The sequence below is a fragment of the Hyaena hyaena genome, unplaced genomic scaffold (assembly GCF_003009895.1).
Source record: "Hyaena hyaena isolate Hyena2069 unplaced genomic scaffold, ASM300989v1 scaffold_272, whole genome shotgun sequence".
In the NCBI taxonomy this organism is placed as follows: domain Eukaryota; kingdom Metazoa; phylum Chordata; class Mammalia; order Carnivora; family Hyaenidae; genus Hyaena; species Hyaena hyaena.
Window position 1 is genome coordinate 515,680 of NW_024080906.1, and position 19,133 is coordinate 534,812.

At 36.9% G+C, this 19,133-nt stretch overlaps 1 protein-coding gene across 1 annotated transcript in view; it reads right to left on the reverse strand.

Annotated features, from left to right (window-relative positions):
• Positions 1-4,548, reverse strand: part of SAMSN1 (SAM domain, SH3 domain and nuclear localization signals 1) — a 142,332-nt gene extending 137,784 nt beyond the window's left edge. Inside the window, exon 1 of the mRNA XM_039245898.1 lies at positions 4,525-4,548. Coding sequence (XP_039101829.1) covers positions 4,525-4,548 — 24 coding nt within the window. The remainder of the gene's footprint in view (positions 1-4,524) is intronic.
• Positions 4,549-19,133: the final 14,585 nt, after the last annotated feature.

Here is a 19,133-nt window from a genome sequence, read left to right on the forward strand (position 1 = left end):
ATAACATCTCTGGACCAGCATTGCCAGCCTTGGTTCTAAACTGGAGTCTCAGGAGACTTGAGGTGTCTGTCTCAACTAGATGGAAAAAGGCAAAGAAGCCAGAGAAGAAAGAAAAAGCAAGGGAGAGGGTGAGGGAGAGGAAGCCACAGGGACACAGGGAGGAGAGAGAGTTTTGTCATTTGACATTAACCAAGGGATGAAGGGATGAGACGCTGAAAAAAGAGCCAACTGAATTGACAATCTGAAAATAAAATCACTTCTTTCCAAATAAACCAAAATCATAAAATGAAATGAGAAATAATTTGAGAAAGAAAGTGATCTTCATAGAACTAAATGAAAAAGTAACATCCAATTATAAATAATCTATGATCAAAAACCACACTGGCAGAAATGAAACAAGAATCATTAAAGAGCAACAAAAAAATTACAATTACTTGAAAATGAGTAATATAATCATAGAATTTATATTAAAAATTTAAAAAATAGGGTCAACTCTAGGCCTCTGGAAAAAATTTACAAGACACTTAAAGTCTACCCATCGTGTAGCATATAAAAACCAATAGACAACACATTGGAACATTCAGGTAAAAGTGTAGAGGGTATATTGATATATTACAACATAAAATTAATAGGAATTCTGGAAAAATAAAATGACAGAATTTTCTTGTCAATTCAAAAAAAGTACAGACCTATAAAATAGTTTTCAGATATTCTAAAGGTGATGTTAACAAAATGAAATTTAATAGTGTACATAAAAATATACCATGGTCGATTAGTATTTAAATCTTTTTTTTTTTAATGTTTTATTTATTTCTAGGAGAGAGAGAGAGACAGCGTGAGCAGGGGAGGGTCAGAGAGAGAGGGAGTCACAGACTCTGAAACAGGCTCCAGGCTCTGAGCTGGCAGTCAGCACAGAGCCCGACGCGGGGCTCGAACCCACGAACCGCGAGATCATGACCTAAGCAAAAGTCGGACGCTTAACCGACTAAGCCACCCAGGAGCCCCTGATTAGTATTTAATATAGGAAAATGAGGATATTTCAACATTTAAATGCCTTTTTACAATATTAAAAAGAAAATTTATTGGAATAATACATTGGAAAACTATTTGAAAAATTTATTTTATTTGAGAAATAAAATTTGAAAAATTTATTATTCATTTGCAATAAAATCTAAGCAAATTGAGACAGGACTTCTTTAACCTCATTAGGGTTATTAATTAAAACTTTCATGAAGACTCAATTAGGAGTAACTACATGAATGTTAGAAACGAGTAGGATGCCTGCTATTATAGCATTCTTGTCAATGCTACAGAAGCGAAAGAAAAATTAAGAATGATATAATTACTAAAGAGAAAACTTTACAGATTATCTGCATGGAAAATTTAAGAAAAAAAAAATAGACTACCAGAATTCTAATTCAACAAAATTATTTACTTGCAATATCAATATCAAGAAATCAATAACGTATCTATAAATCAGCAAAAACAAATTAGGAAAAAAATAATCACAACAGCAAACAAAATTCTTAGGCCCCTAGCAATAAATTTTGTAAAAAGATGTGCATTGGGGCGCCTGGGTGGCTTAGTCGGTTAAGCGTCCGACTTCCGCTTAGGTCACGATCTTGCGGTTCGTGGGTTGGGCCCCGCGTCGGGCTCTGTGCGGACTGCCAGCTCAGAGCCTGAAGCCTGTTTCAGTCTGTGACTCCCTCTCTCTCTGACCCTCCCCTGCTCACGCTGTCTCTCTCTCTCTCTCCTAGAAATAAACAATAAAAAAAAAGATGTGCATGAATTTTATAGAGCAAATCGCAAAATATCTTAATAGTCCATAAAAAATTTAGAATAAATGAAAGGCTACACATGTTTGTAGATGGGAAGACTCAACTCTATAATTAAGTCAATTTCCGTTAAAGAGGATATAAAATTAAATCCATTTTAATCAAAATTCCATCAAAGATTTTCATGTAACTTGAAATTTACATAGAAGCACCAAGACTTAAACAGTCCAAATTTTGAAGAAGGACAGAAAAAAAGGTTATTCTTCTGAGTAAGATGTCTACTTAGCATTGGAATGATCTTAATAGGTATGTAAAAGAACAGGTATAAGGAAAGGGGTAGAGATAAACCTATGAGATAGAATAGACTCCAAATAAAATAGAGGCAGCATTGCAAATCACTGCAGAAATGGTGCCAGGGATAATTGATTTGTAACCTTACTGGGTTACAAAGCCATGTTAAACTCAATAACTTTATGATGAGCTCAACAAGAAAATCATCCTGCTTCTAATGAGCAAACTTCTAAAAGCCTAATCACAATGTAAAACTGTAAGAAAAATTCTGGAGTCAGAGTGGCATGCATAAAAGGATATCCCTGCCTCCCTTTTGAAAGATAGACCCCATTTCGAGTTTATAGATCCAAAATAATAGCAATCACCTTTAATGGATTATTTATAGTATCCTTGGTTCAGAATGGGCAGTTCATTAAGTTTGCTTTATATTTCTCTTAAAAACCCCATTTACTAAAAGATTTACAATTTACCCCTGCACTTAAATAAGGGAATACTTAACTCTTTCTCTGGCTTTTTTAAGTGGCAATCTTTATGGGATGCTTAATATTTAAAACCACCTCCTTCCTACAGAATTAAAGGTCAATATATTTATATACACTTCTACTTTTTAATTCTGCTATCTTTATTTCCACTAAATCTGTGATTTTAATCTTTTTTTTTAATGCATGTCCCATATGTTCACATTCTTACACGCACAGATAAAATATGTTTTGAACTATGCACAAATTCCTGGGCAAGACTAACCCCACCCCTTTTTCACAGCCCACAACAACACAGTGGGGTGTCTCAACACCCTGGTTGAGAGCCCATATGCTAAATAATTTTATTTATTTACTCCACAGGAAGGAATTAAAGAGAAACCAATCCTAAAATAGTTTGATTTTTTCCCCAAATACCTTGTGGACATTTTATTATCAAAGCAATTAATTTCGATAAACTTTGGAATGCTTGAACAAAATATTTAAGTGTTCATGATGGTGCAATGTAATCACATCTGTTTCTGCACAAGTAAATTTTTAAGGACTTTGAAACATGGGTAAGACTTGCAGTCAAATTGAGTCCCTGAGGCATGGCTTGGAAGCCAGCCTTTTTGAGTATGCCTTCCTTTTCTTGTATTACACAGAAAGACAAGCATGCTTAGTATACGGTTATACGCCTTCACAAGCAATATTACAAACGTATGCCACACTATGCTGAGCCATGCTATGTTCTAGAAACATTAGCATATTGATTATAGAACCATTCAGCATGATTTCAGAAGGCAGTTTTCTCAGCTGCTACACTGCCTATTTCCATGGGACGTATATTCATATAAACCACATATAGCTCTTTTAGATCGACTAGAAAAGAATGCACAATACCACTTAAATCACCTGAAATGGGATTTCTCCAGTCAGATTTATATGGCATAAAGCAAAGTTGAACACCGGCAATTATTTTGTAAATTGGGGCTATACAGGCAATCGGAACTCGATGATTCAGCCTGCCACAACTCACAACTGCATTTTATTTTTCAAGATGCTCTACGATTAAAGCCCTTATCTTGGCTTAAAATGCCTCCTGTTTAGGTATTACAACCTATGTCAGCACCACCTCTAGCACTTATGTTAATCTTATTTGCAGTTTGAAAAGAAAACAAACATCAAAGTAAACCATTTTATTTCTCCAAATGACAGGGATCTCCCATCCACATCTTGAAAAACCAATGAATAGGCATAATGTCCTGCTGTAAACATAGATAGAAATGAATAAAATTATTTTTGAAATCCGTTTTTAGCATTGGCAGATGGTCACAATTGCAGGTTAGAGTTATAAAGTATTTCCAGATCTATGACTACCTGCTAACTTTCACTGATCTACTACTTCAGGCTAAACTAAAAAATAAGGTAATAATGTAAAAAAGAATTTGAGAAGTGCTTATACCCTTGAATGAGCACATCTGCAGGACTGAAATAATCTATTGTACCTTGCGTCTACGGGACTGTGTAACTCAGCAATCTGCCTCCATGGTAGTTTAACAGAGACAACATTAAACGGAATTCATTACTCAAACAACAGAGACGACATTTTGATTCCTAGGATGTCCCAAAGCTGAACAAGCAACCCAAATGCAGGACATTTTGCAAAATTTTTCTCATATTTATAATAAATAGAAGAAAATAGTTCCTCAAAAATAGTTCACATACAATACTTAGAGATTCAGCCTCAAAATGTTAAATAACTAGTAATTGTTTTAGATAGATGTCTATATTTTTTTGTAAATTACTTGCCTGTGAACAGAGTTGGCTTAAGTGCTTTAATAAAAACATTCTTTTTTCCTCTTTCTGATGTGGACTTTCTTACATATTATTAAATATATTATTTCATATCACCACATAGGAAGTTTAGGGCATACCCGAACTCCATTCCTTTTAGTTTAGTTGATGAGGGTACCAATGATGCATGTAAAGAAACTCACCAGTGAAAAGCAGAAAAGATTCATTTTGGTCAGCTTCGGTCCCTTGCTGCCGGGCCTGAGAAAATGTAGTCACCCCTGTAGCTCTCCTGCCTTCACAGCTGTTTGGGCAGCTCTCCTGGGAGATTATTACAGAGTAAAACCCCTGCCCTAATCCAGGGGATTCAGAGACCATGATTAAGTAAGATAGGTCTTTATTGAACAAACAATTTTCTAAATTAATGAGGAAGCCTGACTAATAAAATGAGAGAATGAGACTTACCACAATTTGTGTACATAGATTTTGAAGGTGGCAATAATCTTACTAAAATCCGAGGGAAAATTGCAGTGACAACAACCTTCTAGGCCTAGCTGACTAAATAGAAAGTACAGGGCAAACCTTGAAAAAAAGATCATTCTTCAATATAAAAGTAACACTTTCCTTTCAAAGGTGGTATGTCAAGGCTGTGTCTCATGTGCCTCCCCAGGCCCATCCCTCTATTCGTTTCCGTTAATTTAAAAAAGAAACAAAGGCTGGATCTTTTATATAACATGATGTGGAAATAAGTACTTTTTATGGTGGTAAAATACATATAACAAAATTTAACATTTTAACCATTTTGAAATGAACTATTTTGTGGCATTAAGTATATCCACGTTGTCATTAACCATCACGACCATCGTCTCCAGAATGCTTCATCTTGCAAAACTGAAAATTCATACACATTAAACACTAACTCCTCACTGTTTCCTTCCTACCAGCCCCTGCAACCACCATGCTACTTTCTGCCTCGATGAATTTCACTATTGTAGGTACCTTATCCAAATGAAATCACACAATATTTGCTCTTTGGTGACTGGCTTATTTTTCTTAGCATAATGCTTTCAAGTTTCACCCATGTTGTAGTATGTGTCAGAATTTCTGTCTTTTTTAAGGCTGAATGATATTCATTGTATGTATATATGTATGCATATATCACATTTTGTTTATCCATTCATACGTTGGTGGACACTTGGGCAGCTTCTACCTTTTGGCTATTGGAAATAATACTGTTATAAACAAGGGTGTACCAATATCTGAGTGTGTCCTTGCTTTCGGTTCTCTTAGTACTTACATACCTGGCGATGGGATTGCTGGAAAATTGAATTCTGATTTTGCAAATATGCTTCTTCTGTAGCTGGTCCTGAACTTATTTTTCTCTAAATAACATTTATATCTAATAACCTCAGAAGTGGCATCTACAGTTGTCCCTTATTCTTAAACTTGAGATATCTGGAGAGATACCTTGGCATGTTCTGCTCACAGAATGTTGTAAGTTAAGAATGCTTTGCTGTTTCAGAGTCTGCGTTTCCCTCTCTCTCTCTGACCCTCCCCTGCTCACGCTGTTTCTCTCTCTCTCTCTCCTAGAAATAAAAAAAAAAAAAAAAAAAAAAAAAATGCTTTGAATTCCGAAGTGCCTGGGTGGCTCAGTTGGTTAAACATCTGACTCTTGATTTCCACACAGGTCATGATCTCAAGGTTCCTGAGATCAAGACCCACGTTGCGCTGTGGGCTGACAGCATTCTCTCTCTCTGCCCCTACCCCCTTGCAATCTTCCCCCTCTCAAAAATAAATAAACATTAAAAAAATGCTTTGAATTCCAAATAACAGATGATATATCTGAGGATGCTTACTCAAGATGAGTTACTCTTCACATGTAAGAATTGGTTTGTGGATTGACAACAGCTGGTATTGATGCACAGGGTCAATGAGGTCAGAGTCATGGTGATTTTCTAGTCCTCCTGCCTCCCCTTCATGTTCTGAAGATGGATGCAGAATCTCAAAGCATTAAGTCCTCACACAGTTGCTTTCAAGTGAAAAAAACATAACATGGGCACCATTATCAAGCAACTCTTTGTGTTCGGCTATTAATCTTCCCAAAAGTCATCACAGCACCCCTGTAAGAGTCCCATTTTTGCATGCGTTCTCAACTTAGCACTTTTGGGGAATATTATTTCAGGTGTGTTTTGAGAAGATGTAATATTAAAATTTAATCAAAATCAAAACCAGATGAAACTAGAACTTTGAGTTTCTTTTAGGAACTCTAATATTATTTCAAGTCAGAATATTTTAAAAAACTGATCATGAGATTTTCATATGTACTCAAAAGTAGAGTTCATTAATCCCTCCTCATTCCCATCACCTATATTCAAAAATCAGCAAGATATTACAACAGTCGCTAAATTTATCCCATTTTATCCTGATCATTTTTCTTTCCTGTGCAAGTATTTTAAACCCCAGACGTCATGTCATTTCACTCCTACACACTTCACTTTGTATCTCTAAATTTTTTTTTGTCATTTTCCTAGATAATCAGAGTGCCATTGCTCTGCTTTAAAATTATTCCTTGAAAATTTCAAATACCTCCCTGTGTCATTCTCCCCCACAGAGAGATGGAATCTATTTCTCCAATTCCTTGAGTGTGGGCTGAAACTGTAACTATATTAATAAATAGAATATGGAAGAACTATCACTGGGCTAGATCTAAGCTTAGCCTTTAAGAGGGCTGCCGACTTTCTTTTTTTCCTTCTTGGACCCCAGCTGTCCTATTGTGTGGAAGCCCAAGCAGCACATTGTTGGGAGCCATTCTGAACTCACTAGTTGAGAATACTCCTGGTGAGGTTAAAGCAGGTTTGCAAGGCCTCCTGCTGTCAGATGATGACCGATATCTACCCCCACTCAATTGTTGTGCTTGAGCATTGACCCCCAACACACCTTGTTGATTGGTATTGGGAATGACTTGTCCCCTTATTCTGGCCCTAATATGCTGATTGTACCTTGTGAAGGAACTTATTGTAGGAATTTCTTCTTTTCTGATTATAGGAGCAAACATTGTGTTTCCTGAAAATCAGGTTATTGACCCCTGCTCACAAAGAACTAACTTTTGCCTCTGCTATGCTAAAAACATTGTCTTGTATTTGAGTGCTAAAGATATCTTCCTTCCCCATATGATAAGCATCTAAATCACCTACATCAATCACTATTGATAAATATTATGCATGAGTCTTCTACAAATCTATGTTCTGGAAAATTTGACATATCAAGGAAATTTGTCATAAAAAAAATCATTGTCTAAGGAAAATGCCACTTCTGTGCTGTTCCCCATACACTTTACCATAAATAAGGCTGAGTGTCAGTCACTGCAGAGATGTCTGCCTGATGATCAGAAAGAATCTCGGGGCTCTCTCACTCTCTCGCCAACACTGTCCATTCTTCAGAGACCCCTGGACCGGCTGGAGCTGGACTCCAGCAGCACATGAAGAGACCTACATGAAAAAACATCAAGGGTTCTAGCAACAGCTCCAGCTGCTGTCCAAGTTGACAACCAGGCCCGTGTGTGAGCCCTGTGAGTGAGACCATCTTGGAAGTAAATCCTTAAGTCCCAGAAGAGCCACCCTAGTTATGACAACAGGGCAGAGAGCTATCCCCAAAAGACCTGAGCTGATTGCAAAATGGCGAGAAAATAAATTGTTTTAAGCCATTAAGTGGTTCACTATGGGACAACTTAGATACTAGTTATTTCCCACGTATCTAACACCGTGTATGGATCATAATGAGATACCTTATCTCTTCAAGGTACTTATTGGTGGTACAACTGAGGATCAGAGATCGCTTCTTGTAATCCTTTTGTTCCATTGACTCTTGCCATTAGGAAGCAGGTGGTCATTTGCAGAATCTAAAAATAACACCATAGTATCTAACTTTTTAAGTCTTTGTAAAAATTTGTTTCTCTGCATTTATTCTTCAACTTTAAAATTTCCCGAGGCACCTGGGTGGATCAGTTGGTTTAGCATCCAACTTTGACTCAGGTCAGGTCATGATCTTATAGCTTGTGAGCTCGAGTCCCACAGTGGGCTCTGTGCTGACAACTTGGAGCCTGGAGCCTGTTTCTAATTCTGTGTCTCCCTCTCTCTCTGCAGCTCCCCCACTCACACTCTATCTCATTCTCTCTCAAAAATAAGTAAACATTAAAAAATTTTAAAAAGAAAGTTTCCTGATTCATTTGCCTCATAGAAGCAAGAAAAACAATAAAATATCCTAAGATTCTTTTTGCAAAAGGTCTCCAAGGAATTGCATATCAGAACACCCACTCCCCCAAAGCCATTTCCAATTTAAAGAAGAGAATAGGTCCTGGGAGCCACAGCAAATGCCCCTATTTCCTCTTCTCACATTCTTCTCTTCTCATATAGTGAACATTAACTATCTTTTATTTATAGTCTGCCTGTCTACAGGCAGGATTTCTATAGTTGTAAGATGACAATTACTTTTCATTTCAATAGGTAGTTATCATGATAGTGTGCAAAGAGCATAAGATTTGGAGCTAGACAGTTCTGCATTTGAATTCAGTAACTTACTAGGAAATCTTTAACAAGTTACTTAGCTTCTCTGAATGCCAATTTCCACTTCTATAAAAAAGTGCTAAGAGAATCTACCATACAGTCTTCTAATAAAAATTGATACCAACATATATAAAGTGAATTCCAGGAAGAATTCAGCAAACTGTTATTATGAATTAGTCTGGCTACTTCTTCCAATGAAAGTGTTTACAAAGAGCAGCCACTAAATTTTACTGTCTCACGCAAAAAGAAGGAAGGAAGTTTATCCTAGCCAAAGTGCGTCAGAGCAAAAGCCACAAGATTTGGATTCTGCACCTAGCCCTAAAACTAACAAAACCTTCAAAACTCAAAGGGCTTTCAATTCTTCATCTACCAAATAAAAGAGATTGAATAAGTTTTTCTCAACATTTTTCACATAACAACACACACACACACACGCACACACACACACACACACCAACACCAATAGAAGTTTCTTTAAGTCTTTTCAAGTTCCAAGGAGATGATATTTTAGCACATCCATCCCCATTCTTGGCATATCGACATGTCACTACACACTGCTGGCAAACTCTGAACTGGAGGAATCTAAAGTATCTCTAGCTTGTGATACTCAATGATAGATATTTAGGAGCAGGGAAAATGGTAAAATTAAAGTGGAGGGAGAGGAAAAACACTTCAAGCAACATAGAAATAAACCTAATGTTTCAATTCTCATCTTGAGGACTGCTGCATGAAATTGTCATGTAGACCATTCTGACACCCCACCATATATCTCTAGGGGGCACTTTCTAAAATGAAATTGAAATAATTATAAATCATGCAGTCCTTTTCATTGCACAGAAATAGCTTAGCTTACTAAATAATCATTTATTATCTAAATTTATTATCTATTTCTGAATTTTCAGAAATGAAGCATATACATGTAAATTAATGTAAAGTAAATTTTGAAAAAGTATAATAAGAATAGTGGAACATGAAAATACCTATCATTTTAGAAATAATTCATAGAAATTATCTGTTTATTTAGTCAACCCAGATAACATTGTTTCTCCATTTTTAAGCATCAGGCGTCGATGAAAGAAAGAAGGAAGGGGGGGGGACTGGAGAGAAGAGAAAGAGAGAGAGCAGAGTAAAAGGAAGATAAGGAGAGAGAGAACTCTAGCAATATGTACATTTTTGTTATAGACAATAAGTATCTTGACTGCTTTTCAAGGAAAGCCAGGAAAAGTCATATTTAGTTGGTAATGGTTTATGGAAATATGTTGATTTTGCAATACTGAAATTTCAACTTTTATTTGATAAAGGTTTTTTGCAACCAAAGTAGAATTCAACAAGGAATAAACTTTTAGGAAGTTCAAAAGATTTGTTTTAGAAAAGAGTGATTTGCAGATGTGGTAGAGAAGAAAAATGTTTATTATTTATTTATTTATTTTGAGAGAGAGAGACAGAGAGATGCACAGGTCGGGGAGAGGGGCAGAGAGACAGAATCCCAAGCAGGCTCCATGCTGCCAGTGTAGGAAACTCACAAACCATGAGATCATGACCTGAGCCCATGACCTGAGCCAATGACATGAGTCGAAAACAAGACTCAAACACTTACCTGACTAAGCCACCTGTGTGCCCCAAGAAAAATGTTCAAATGAAGAGAATTCCATCGACAAAGACTATATACGTGATATATGTGTGCCTCAACTTTATCCGTAAAGCTTATGACCTAGAACTGGGTAATTGTAAGATTCTTCAGGATTTTTTTCAAATTTCTGTAGAAAACTGCCATGAATGAAAGAGGATTTTATAACTTTGTAAGCAAACTGGAATAAATTAGAGTTTAAAAAATATCAGATAAAACTAAACTAAATGAAAAAATGTATTTAATTTAAAAGACTACTTTATAGCAACAAGTGCAGTTGTAGTTTTCTATTTTTTATTTTTTAAATAATTTTCAATGCTTTTATTTATGTTTGAGAGAGAGAGCATGAGTGAGGGAGAGGCAGAGAGAGAGAGGGAGACACAGAATCCAAACTGTCAGCCCGGACCCAGGACTTAAACTCATGAACTGTGAGATCATGACTTAAGCCGAAGTCAGACACTCAACCAACTGAGCTACCTAAGCCCCCCAGCAATTGTCATTTTTTTAAATTAGTAGTTTTTGAAGTTTTAATTTAAGAGAAAAGATATAGATAGGTAAAAGCAAACTATTAACTTCTGCCCACAGATTGCAAGAGAAGCCTGATCACTAGCCTCAGAGAGCACTCCACATTAGCTAGATGGTACTGAGATTTTGGGATACTGTATTTGTCTGACCTAAATTGAAATGCTTTTCCTTTATAATATATGATGACACTAGGAAGTCCACGTGGCTGTTTGCTGTAACATTTATTTGTTTTAGGTACAGTCCAAATTTAGTATCAAGGAAAATAGATGCCACTAAAAGGCCACCAGTGTCAGTTTGTTGAACATCTCGTTTTGCCTATGTAGCTTTTATGTACTGTTATTGAGAACAACCTGACTATATGTGCCTTTATGCTAATGCTTTGTTTAATAATGCCAAAACAGGCTATATTTTCACAGAATTGGCCAAACCAGGATACTGATATGCCTCCAGGCTACAAGACAGGCCTTGGAGGGGCTCATGATTCTGGACCTGTCTTCACTGGCCATGTACAATGTCTACAGGAAATGTCATGTCTACAATGTCTACGGGAAAAACATCAGCTTTATCTATATGTGCCATGATGAGACAAGGAATGTCATCATGTTATGAGGTGAAACAACAGCAAATGTTTGAAGCACTTAGTAGCCTAAAAGAATGGAGGCAAGATTTTCTCCAAGATTTCTTAATAGTGAATTATTTGTTTCAGGGAGGAGCATCATTGTCAATTTTGAAAATTGACAATACAGCATACATAGAGTAAACCATACATATATGATAGAGCTCAATACATTTTTACATATGTACACTCATGCAACAACCACCCACATCAGACCAAACCCCTGGCTAACTTGTATCCTCACCCCCACCCCCGGGGAATATCCTCTTCACCATCCCCCAAGGTAACTACTATTCTAACTTTTGTCATCATATATTAGTTCCACTTGTTTTTTATTTTAATGTATATCTGACTTGTTATTCAACATTTTGTCTGTAACATTCATCCATGCTGTAATATTTCTTCTTCATTATGGTGTGGTATTCCATGATGTAAATATTCCATAATTTATTTACCTATGTATTATTGATGGGCAATTGGTTTTTTCTTCTGGTTTTGTTTTATTTTCCATTTCAATTGTTATGAATTAATCTCCTCTGGACATCCTTATAGAGGTCCTTTGGTGGATATCTGCCTTCATTCATTCCTCTTTGATACATAACTAAGAGTAGAAAATTGGCAATACTAGCAAATAACTTTCTAAAGTGGTTGCACACATCTACACTCCTATCAGCAATGAAGGAGGATTTCAGTTGCTTCATATCACCATCAAAACTCAATATTGTTACTTTTCTTTTCTTTTTTTTTTTTTTTTTACAAATAGTTTATTGTCAAATTATTTTCCACATAACACTCACTGCTCATCCCCAAAGTGCCCTCCTCCATGCCCATCCCCCCCTCCCCCCTACATCCATCAGTCCTCAGTTTTTGTCAGCATTCAAGAGTCTCTCATGGTTTGCCTCTCTCCCTTTCCCCCACCATTTCCGCCCTTCTTCTCCCCCTTGTTCCTCCGTCGAGTTCCTCCTAATCCTCCTATACGTGCAAACATATGATATTTGTCCTTCTCTGCCTGACTTATTTCGCTCAGCATAACACCCTCAAGGTCCATCCATGTTGCTACACATGGCCAGATTTCATTCTTTCTCATTGCCATGTAGCATTCCATGGTATAGATAAACCACATCTTCTTGATCCATTCATCTGTTGATGGACACTTAGGCTCTTTCCATGTTTTAGCTATTGTGGAGAAAGGGGCACCCTCCTACACTGTTGGTGGGAATGTAAACTGGTACAGCCCCTCTGGAAAACAGTGTGGAGGTTCCTCAGGAAACTACCAATAGAACTCCCCTATGACCCAGCAATAGCACTGCTAGGAATTTACCCAAAGGATACAGAAATGCTGAGGCATAGGAGCACCTGTACCCCAATGTTAATATTGTTACTTTTCTTAAGGTTAGCTGTTCTGGTGTATGTGTTTCAATTGCAGGTTTAACAATGATGCACCACTTCTCATATTTGTTAGCCATTTTGACACTGAAATATCTATTCAAATCTTTAACTGATTCTTAATTAAGTTATTTGCCTTTTTGTTTATTTGCAAGCATTCTTTATGCTCTGTTCATGAGAACTTTGGCAAATATATAGAGATGCAATATTGTGAAAATCTTTTACCAGGTTATGGCTTGACATCTATTCTCTTAATGCTAACACTTAATAGACAGAAGTATTTAATTATTTATTAATTAAATAATTAAATTTATTTTTATTAGTTACTAACACTTTTAAGTTAGTGACTGTTGTGTCTTAGTTAAGAAATCTTTACCTATTTCAAATTCATAAAGATATTCTCCACGTTTCATTCCAGAAGTTTAATAGCTTTCATTTGTAACGTTTATGATCTGTCTCAAATTAATTTCTATGTTTGGTGTGAGGTAGGAGTCAAGGCTTTTAGTTTGTTTTTCATTGAAATATCCAATTGACCCAGAGCTATGTATTGGGAAGACCACTGATTCTTTATTGAAGGGCAGTAGCTTCCACACCACATCTTATCAAGGCACCATTTCATTGGAGATATGCCTCTTCAATCTCTAACGTATTCCACATTCTATGTGCCAATATTTACATATTTTTTTTAGTTTATTTATTTTGAGAGAAAGAGAGAGAGAGAGAGAGAGAAAGAGAGAGAGAAGGAGGGAGGGAGAGAGAAAGAGCAGGAACAGAGGATCTCACAGGACCCATAAAATCATGACCTGGGCAGAAATCAAGAGTGAGATGCTTAACCTATTGAGCCAGCCAAGCGCCCCTACACTTTCTTAATTATGTTAGCTTTAGCGCAAGTTTTGCTATCTGGTAGTGGATGTACTCCAGCACTGCTCTTTGTCTTTAATATTGCCTTGGCTCTCTTAGGTCCTTCAGTATATTTTTTAAAGTATTAGATTGAAAATCTAGACAGAAGTTTAAATTTCATCTTGGCTACTGTCTCACTATGACCCTGTGAAAGACATTTAACCTTCCTCTCTCTGCTCCTCATTTGTAAAATATGCAGGTCTTGGATTAGAAAAATCCAAAGACTTCTGCATTTGTGATTTTCTAGCTCAATTCACACAGAAAGGGAAGGCAATTAATATTCATAAATAAAACACAGGAAACCTCCCTTGGAAGTATGGTTGCTTAAACACAGCCAAATTTTCCCTCCACAAATATTATTTTACACTTATAATAATGCATTTGAAAGTGGGTTGAGAGACCACATGTTTAATATAATATCAAAGAACTTACAAATTCATTAAGTTCCTAACTTGACACTTTAAGAATGACGCTGCAGAATGCACAGCTTCTATTGCAAATAAAATTTGGATATTCCTAGAAATGTCAGCACATATATATCTCTCCATTACTAGGACAAGAATTTGAGTCTGCTGTGACTGGTACCCTCCTACCACTCTGAACACAATCTTTAACCTCAAGCCCATCCCTCATTTTATCAGGCTAGCACCACAGTGTCACACTGTTTTATTCTTGAGCATTTATCTATGGCAGTCTCCACACCTACAATGTCCTGCTGTCTTTTCACCAGTTCACATCTATTAGTTTCTTTACAAGTCACTGCCTGCTTGTCTTCCTTGAGTAACCTTATTTCACACTTCTTGCCTTTCCACTTTGTACTCATCCACCTGCACCACAATTCATATTTTATCTATATACACAACTTGCATTCAACATTTTGTTCTCATCTCCCTAACTTGATTCTAAGCTGCTTTTATTTTGATTTGTCAGATGAGGAGTGTTCTGTATAGTGTTACACAATCCTATCCAGGTCATTGGGAAGAACTATTGTTGGAAAGGTTGTGAGTGCTTCCTCTCTGCCAGTCATATGTGTGACCTCATTTCACAGTGGCCTAGTGAGGTAGTCAGTATCCCTCTCATTTTATAATTGAGGAAATGTTTATAACAATCTGATAACACCCTCAGTGTCACTTACAGTGCCTGAGTCTCTTCTTCCATCAAGGTGATGGGAGTGGGAACTAAAGTGGGAACTTTACCACTGGATTAGTGGTAAAGCTGGCAATTGAGAGGTAGGGGACAGGTCCTAAAACGCACAGACTAAAAACAAGGTGTTCTTACCAGAGACAAGGGACACTGTGGCTGGAGAAAAGACTTAAGAAAGAAGGGATCAAATCTGGTCAAGTTCTGGGCTAAGAGATCCAAGATGAATGCAAACCCAGAAGAGCAGAGTTTGAAATAGAGAGGGAAGATGGAGCCAAGTCTGGTTTGAAACACAGGGAAGGGACTCAAAGAAGGAGGTGGTGCCACAGCAAAAAAAAGAACAGGTAATTAATAGGCATTTCCTGGACAAATAAATAAATAAATAGATGCCTTACAAGCAATAGGCACATCAAAAACTTATTTGGAGATTTGAAGTCTGGAAAATGGCACAATGTGAGAAGCAATTTACAGGATTACAGAAGTCAAGAGAAAATAAAAGCTTGAGCTGTGTAGGTTAAGATAGATTTTAGATGTGGCACATCCAAGTAGGGAATGTCCAATATGCAAAGGAAAATGTGTAGAGCTCAGGGGAATAGAGATGAGAGCTTGTGGTTCACAGCCTACAAAATGCTTTACTTGCTTCGCCTTTTTCTCAAACAAACAAACACAAAAACTAAGCACATTGGAAACTAAAGTTAGATTTAAGAGACATGCAGTGACTTTCCCAAAGTGACACAGCTAATAGGTAGATGATCCAGGATATAGACACAGGATACTAATCATGAAATTCAGTGCTAATTTTATTACATCATACCACCCCTCCCCCCAGATAAGAACGAATAAACCATCCAAAATAGAGGATTTCAGATAATATGATTCTGTTCAGGCCTCACATATGATAATGTCTTATGCTAATATGCATAGCTTCAGGTAACAAAGAACTGAAATTTATCAGACACAGCTAGTTGACCTCCCCCTTGGTTAAAGATATTTTTTTCCGCTCATTCCAAGAGTTGCTTGCTTGCTGCAATTTGCCAGCTGGTATGGACATAGCTGACAGCATCACCTGCCTGCCAAAAAAATACATGTGCTGAAGGCTGTTAAGTGGATTAACATTTTGTGCCACAAAGTAATACCCAGAGCATAGTCAAAAATTTCACTTCAGCTGAAGAGTTTCCTAAAAACTCAAAAAAAGAAAGAACACACTTACAAAGCTTCATGAGCTAGACGATGTAAAAGAAATTACACAATACACAAGCAAAGAAAGCAAATACCTGAAAATTTGCCAAGTAGCTGGAAGCGAGAGTTGAGCAAAAAAAATCTGAGTACCACTGATTTTCTAGAATCTTCGGAGAGTTAAAAAAAATACATAAACTAAATTATGTATTAGTTATCTATTGTAGCAGAACTGGCACCGTATTTCTTCTACATTCTATCTGCCGAAGGAAGTCAAAATGCAAGCCCAGAATCAAGGTGTGTGGAGACAGATGCCTCCTTTTAATGGAAGAAGCTGCAAAGTCACATTGCAATGGACATAGACACAGTGGCAAGGACAATTACAACCATTTTGTGACTGGTTTACCACGACCAGTAACTAGATGTTTGATTTTAGGCAGTTCACGTCACCTCGTTTGGCTTGTTTCCTTATCTCTAAAATAAGGATGAGGACCAGATGGTCCCTAGGACTCCTCACCGTTCTCTAATTCTAATGCAATGGTTTCCAAACTGCCTTTAAGGCAAATTGGAAGGTTTTTAGGTAAGTCAATGAAAAAGAAAATCTACATGTAAAATGGCATGTAGTTGCTTAGCTAAATTCACTTAAAAGTATGAAGTCAGTTATCATAATGCAAAAGTACCATATAGAATATAGAAGTGACAGAGAATGTCATAAAATCAGCAAAATTATAGTATTGCAAGTTGGAAATATTTGAAAATTGCTAGATTAGCCATTTGACAATGCTAATATAAGTCATCCAGTATGATTGCCAGTAATCTATGCTGGCAATTGAACTGTCCACTTCATGACCCAATTTGACACTGGCTCATCACCAATATCCTACCGTGTAGATTTGTCTTCATCAATAAGCGTGTGAAAATGCCTAATGTTAAAATCACTTGGATTAATGGTTAACATGGCTTGAATTAAGTGGTTAATCTCTTCACCTTCAATTTTACTTGGACCATAAAGATTCGGCCCATTTTATGAAGCCCAAACTTTAGCCAGTAAAAGAAGGAAGTCAGTCAACCAGTCAACTAGTCAACTGTGCTTCCTGTTTTATAATGCAGAAAAGTAACATACTCTTATTAGAAACCTCAGTTATAAGAGATGAAATGCTTTACTTTTCTTAGACTGGTGGGGAAGCAATGGCTAAAATAGAAAGTGTCACTGCCCAGAAATAAAAGCAAGCTTTCTTTGAAAGCTAAAAAAAAAAGTTTTAATATTTTCCATTGGTGTAACTTACATATATCTGCATGCTGTTTTTCTATAGGATACACAGTTGAAATGTCAAACTACTGGAATCTGGAGATTACCTTAATTAAATCTTGTCTTACTTAAAGCAGGCTAAAGAAGTTAACCCTAACCACCCCCATCAGTAAGAAAGAACATGTTTGAATTCAGCACATATTGTACCTTAGGAAGCTCTACTGTCAGACAAGAATAAGGAAATGCTGGAATCTAAATGGAGCTATTGGTGTAAGAAAACCATTTCCTTGATATCTGCATGTTCATCGTCTTATTTCACAGGCCCCAGAGAGCTGTCTCTTGAACTTTAGGAAATCAGACACCAAAAAGAAGATCTGAAAAACTAAAATCAATTAAGCCTGTACGTAGAAGACAGAGGTCAGGCAGAGCTATATTCAGGATTAATATTGAGAGCTCTGGTTTTGTTTGTTTGTTTGTTTGTTTTTGCAGGAGTGGACATTAGGGTGATGAGTGTACACAACTTAGGTAGAAGGTAGAGAAGTCAGTAAGTTAGTGTAAAGTAACAACCTGCTTTATTAAAATCTAGAGCGTCCATTGACATTTTGCTGCTGGAGTGATGAATAGTACCTATATACATGATGTAGTCTTCATATTTTCAAAATATAGAAAATTTAGACAACACAATTTAGATGACATTAGCAAACGGAAATTACGAAACAACAAAAAAAAGCATTTTAGAAAGTAAACTCATTTTATTTGCATTCTTCTTTCTATTGCTTCCAAAAATGTTTAAAAATCATTAGCATCATAAACTTTACAGTCCCATTTCCTAAATTGGCTCTTTTTGTTCTCCACTACTAGTCCTTGTTATATTCCCCTTCTGTTTGATGCACAGCTGAAGACCCGGGTTCCATCTGCAAAAGCACTCTGCCTTTCTTCATGAATGTGTATCCTCAGGAATGCCTATCCAAATGATTGGAAGAAGGAATTTTGAACATGACATTCCTCTTAGACCAGTTCCTGACTTCCTTCGTTCTTTAATGTATCTGGCATATGAACAATTGCTCTTTAACTTGACAGTGTGAGGTTCAACTCCTTGCTGTGTTCATGCTTTCATCGCTGCCCCACCATCTCTTCTGGAACAGAGACCTTATATTACTAACTGATGTATTTTCGGCCTTTTCACTTGTACTTATTCTATCACTGTAGTCTGTACAGCAGCTCAAGCCACGCTGTCTTTATAAACACCCTCTATGACCCTAAGCCTCTTTCCATTAACCGTCACTCTCTTTCTCCTTTCTCTCACAGCCAAGTTCTTCCAAAAACTAGTTTATAATCATTTGGTCATATCATTTATTTTTTTATTCTGCTCCAGTCGGAGTTCTGACCCCATCACTTTGGATGGAAAGTGATTTGCAGAAGGTTATTATGATTCAAAATCCTCAAGTCAATAGAATCATCGACTGTGATATCAGCTCTGCAGCTTTTGGCACAGTTGATTGCTCCTTCCCTCCTAGAAGGGCTCACCCCTTATCCTGGTCTGTTATTGCTTTGACCATTCCCTCCCAGTGTTCCCTAAGACCTCATTCTGCCTGTCCATCTACTGCCATCACATCTCTGCAGCACCTCCACAT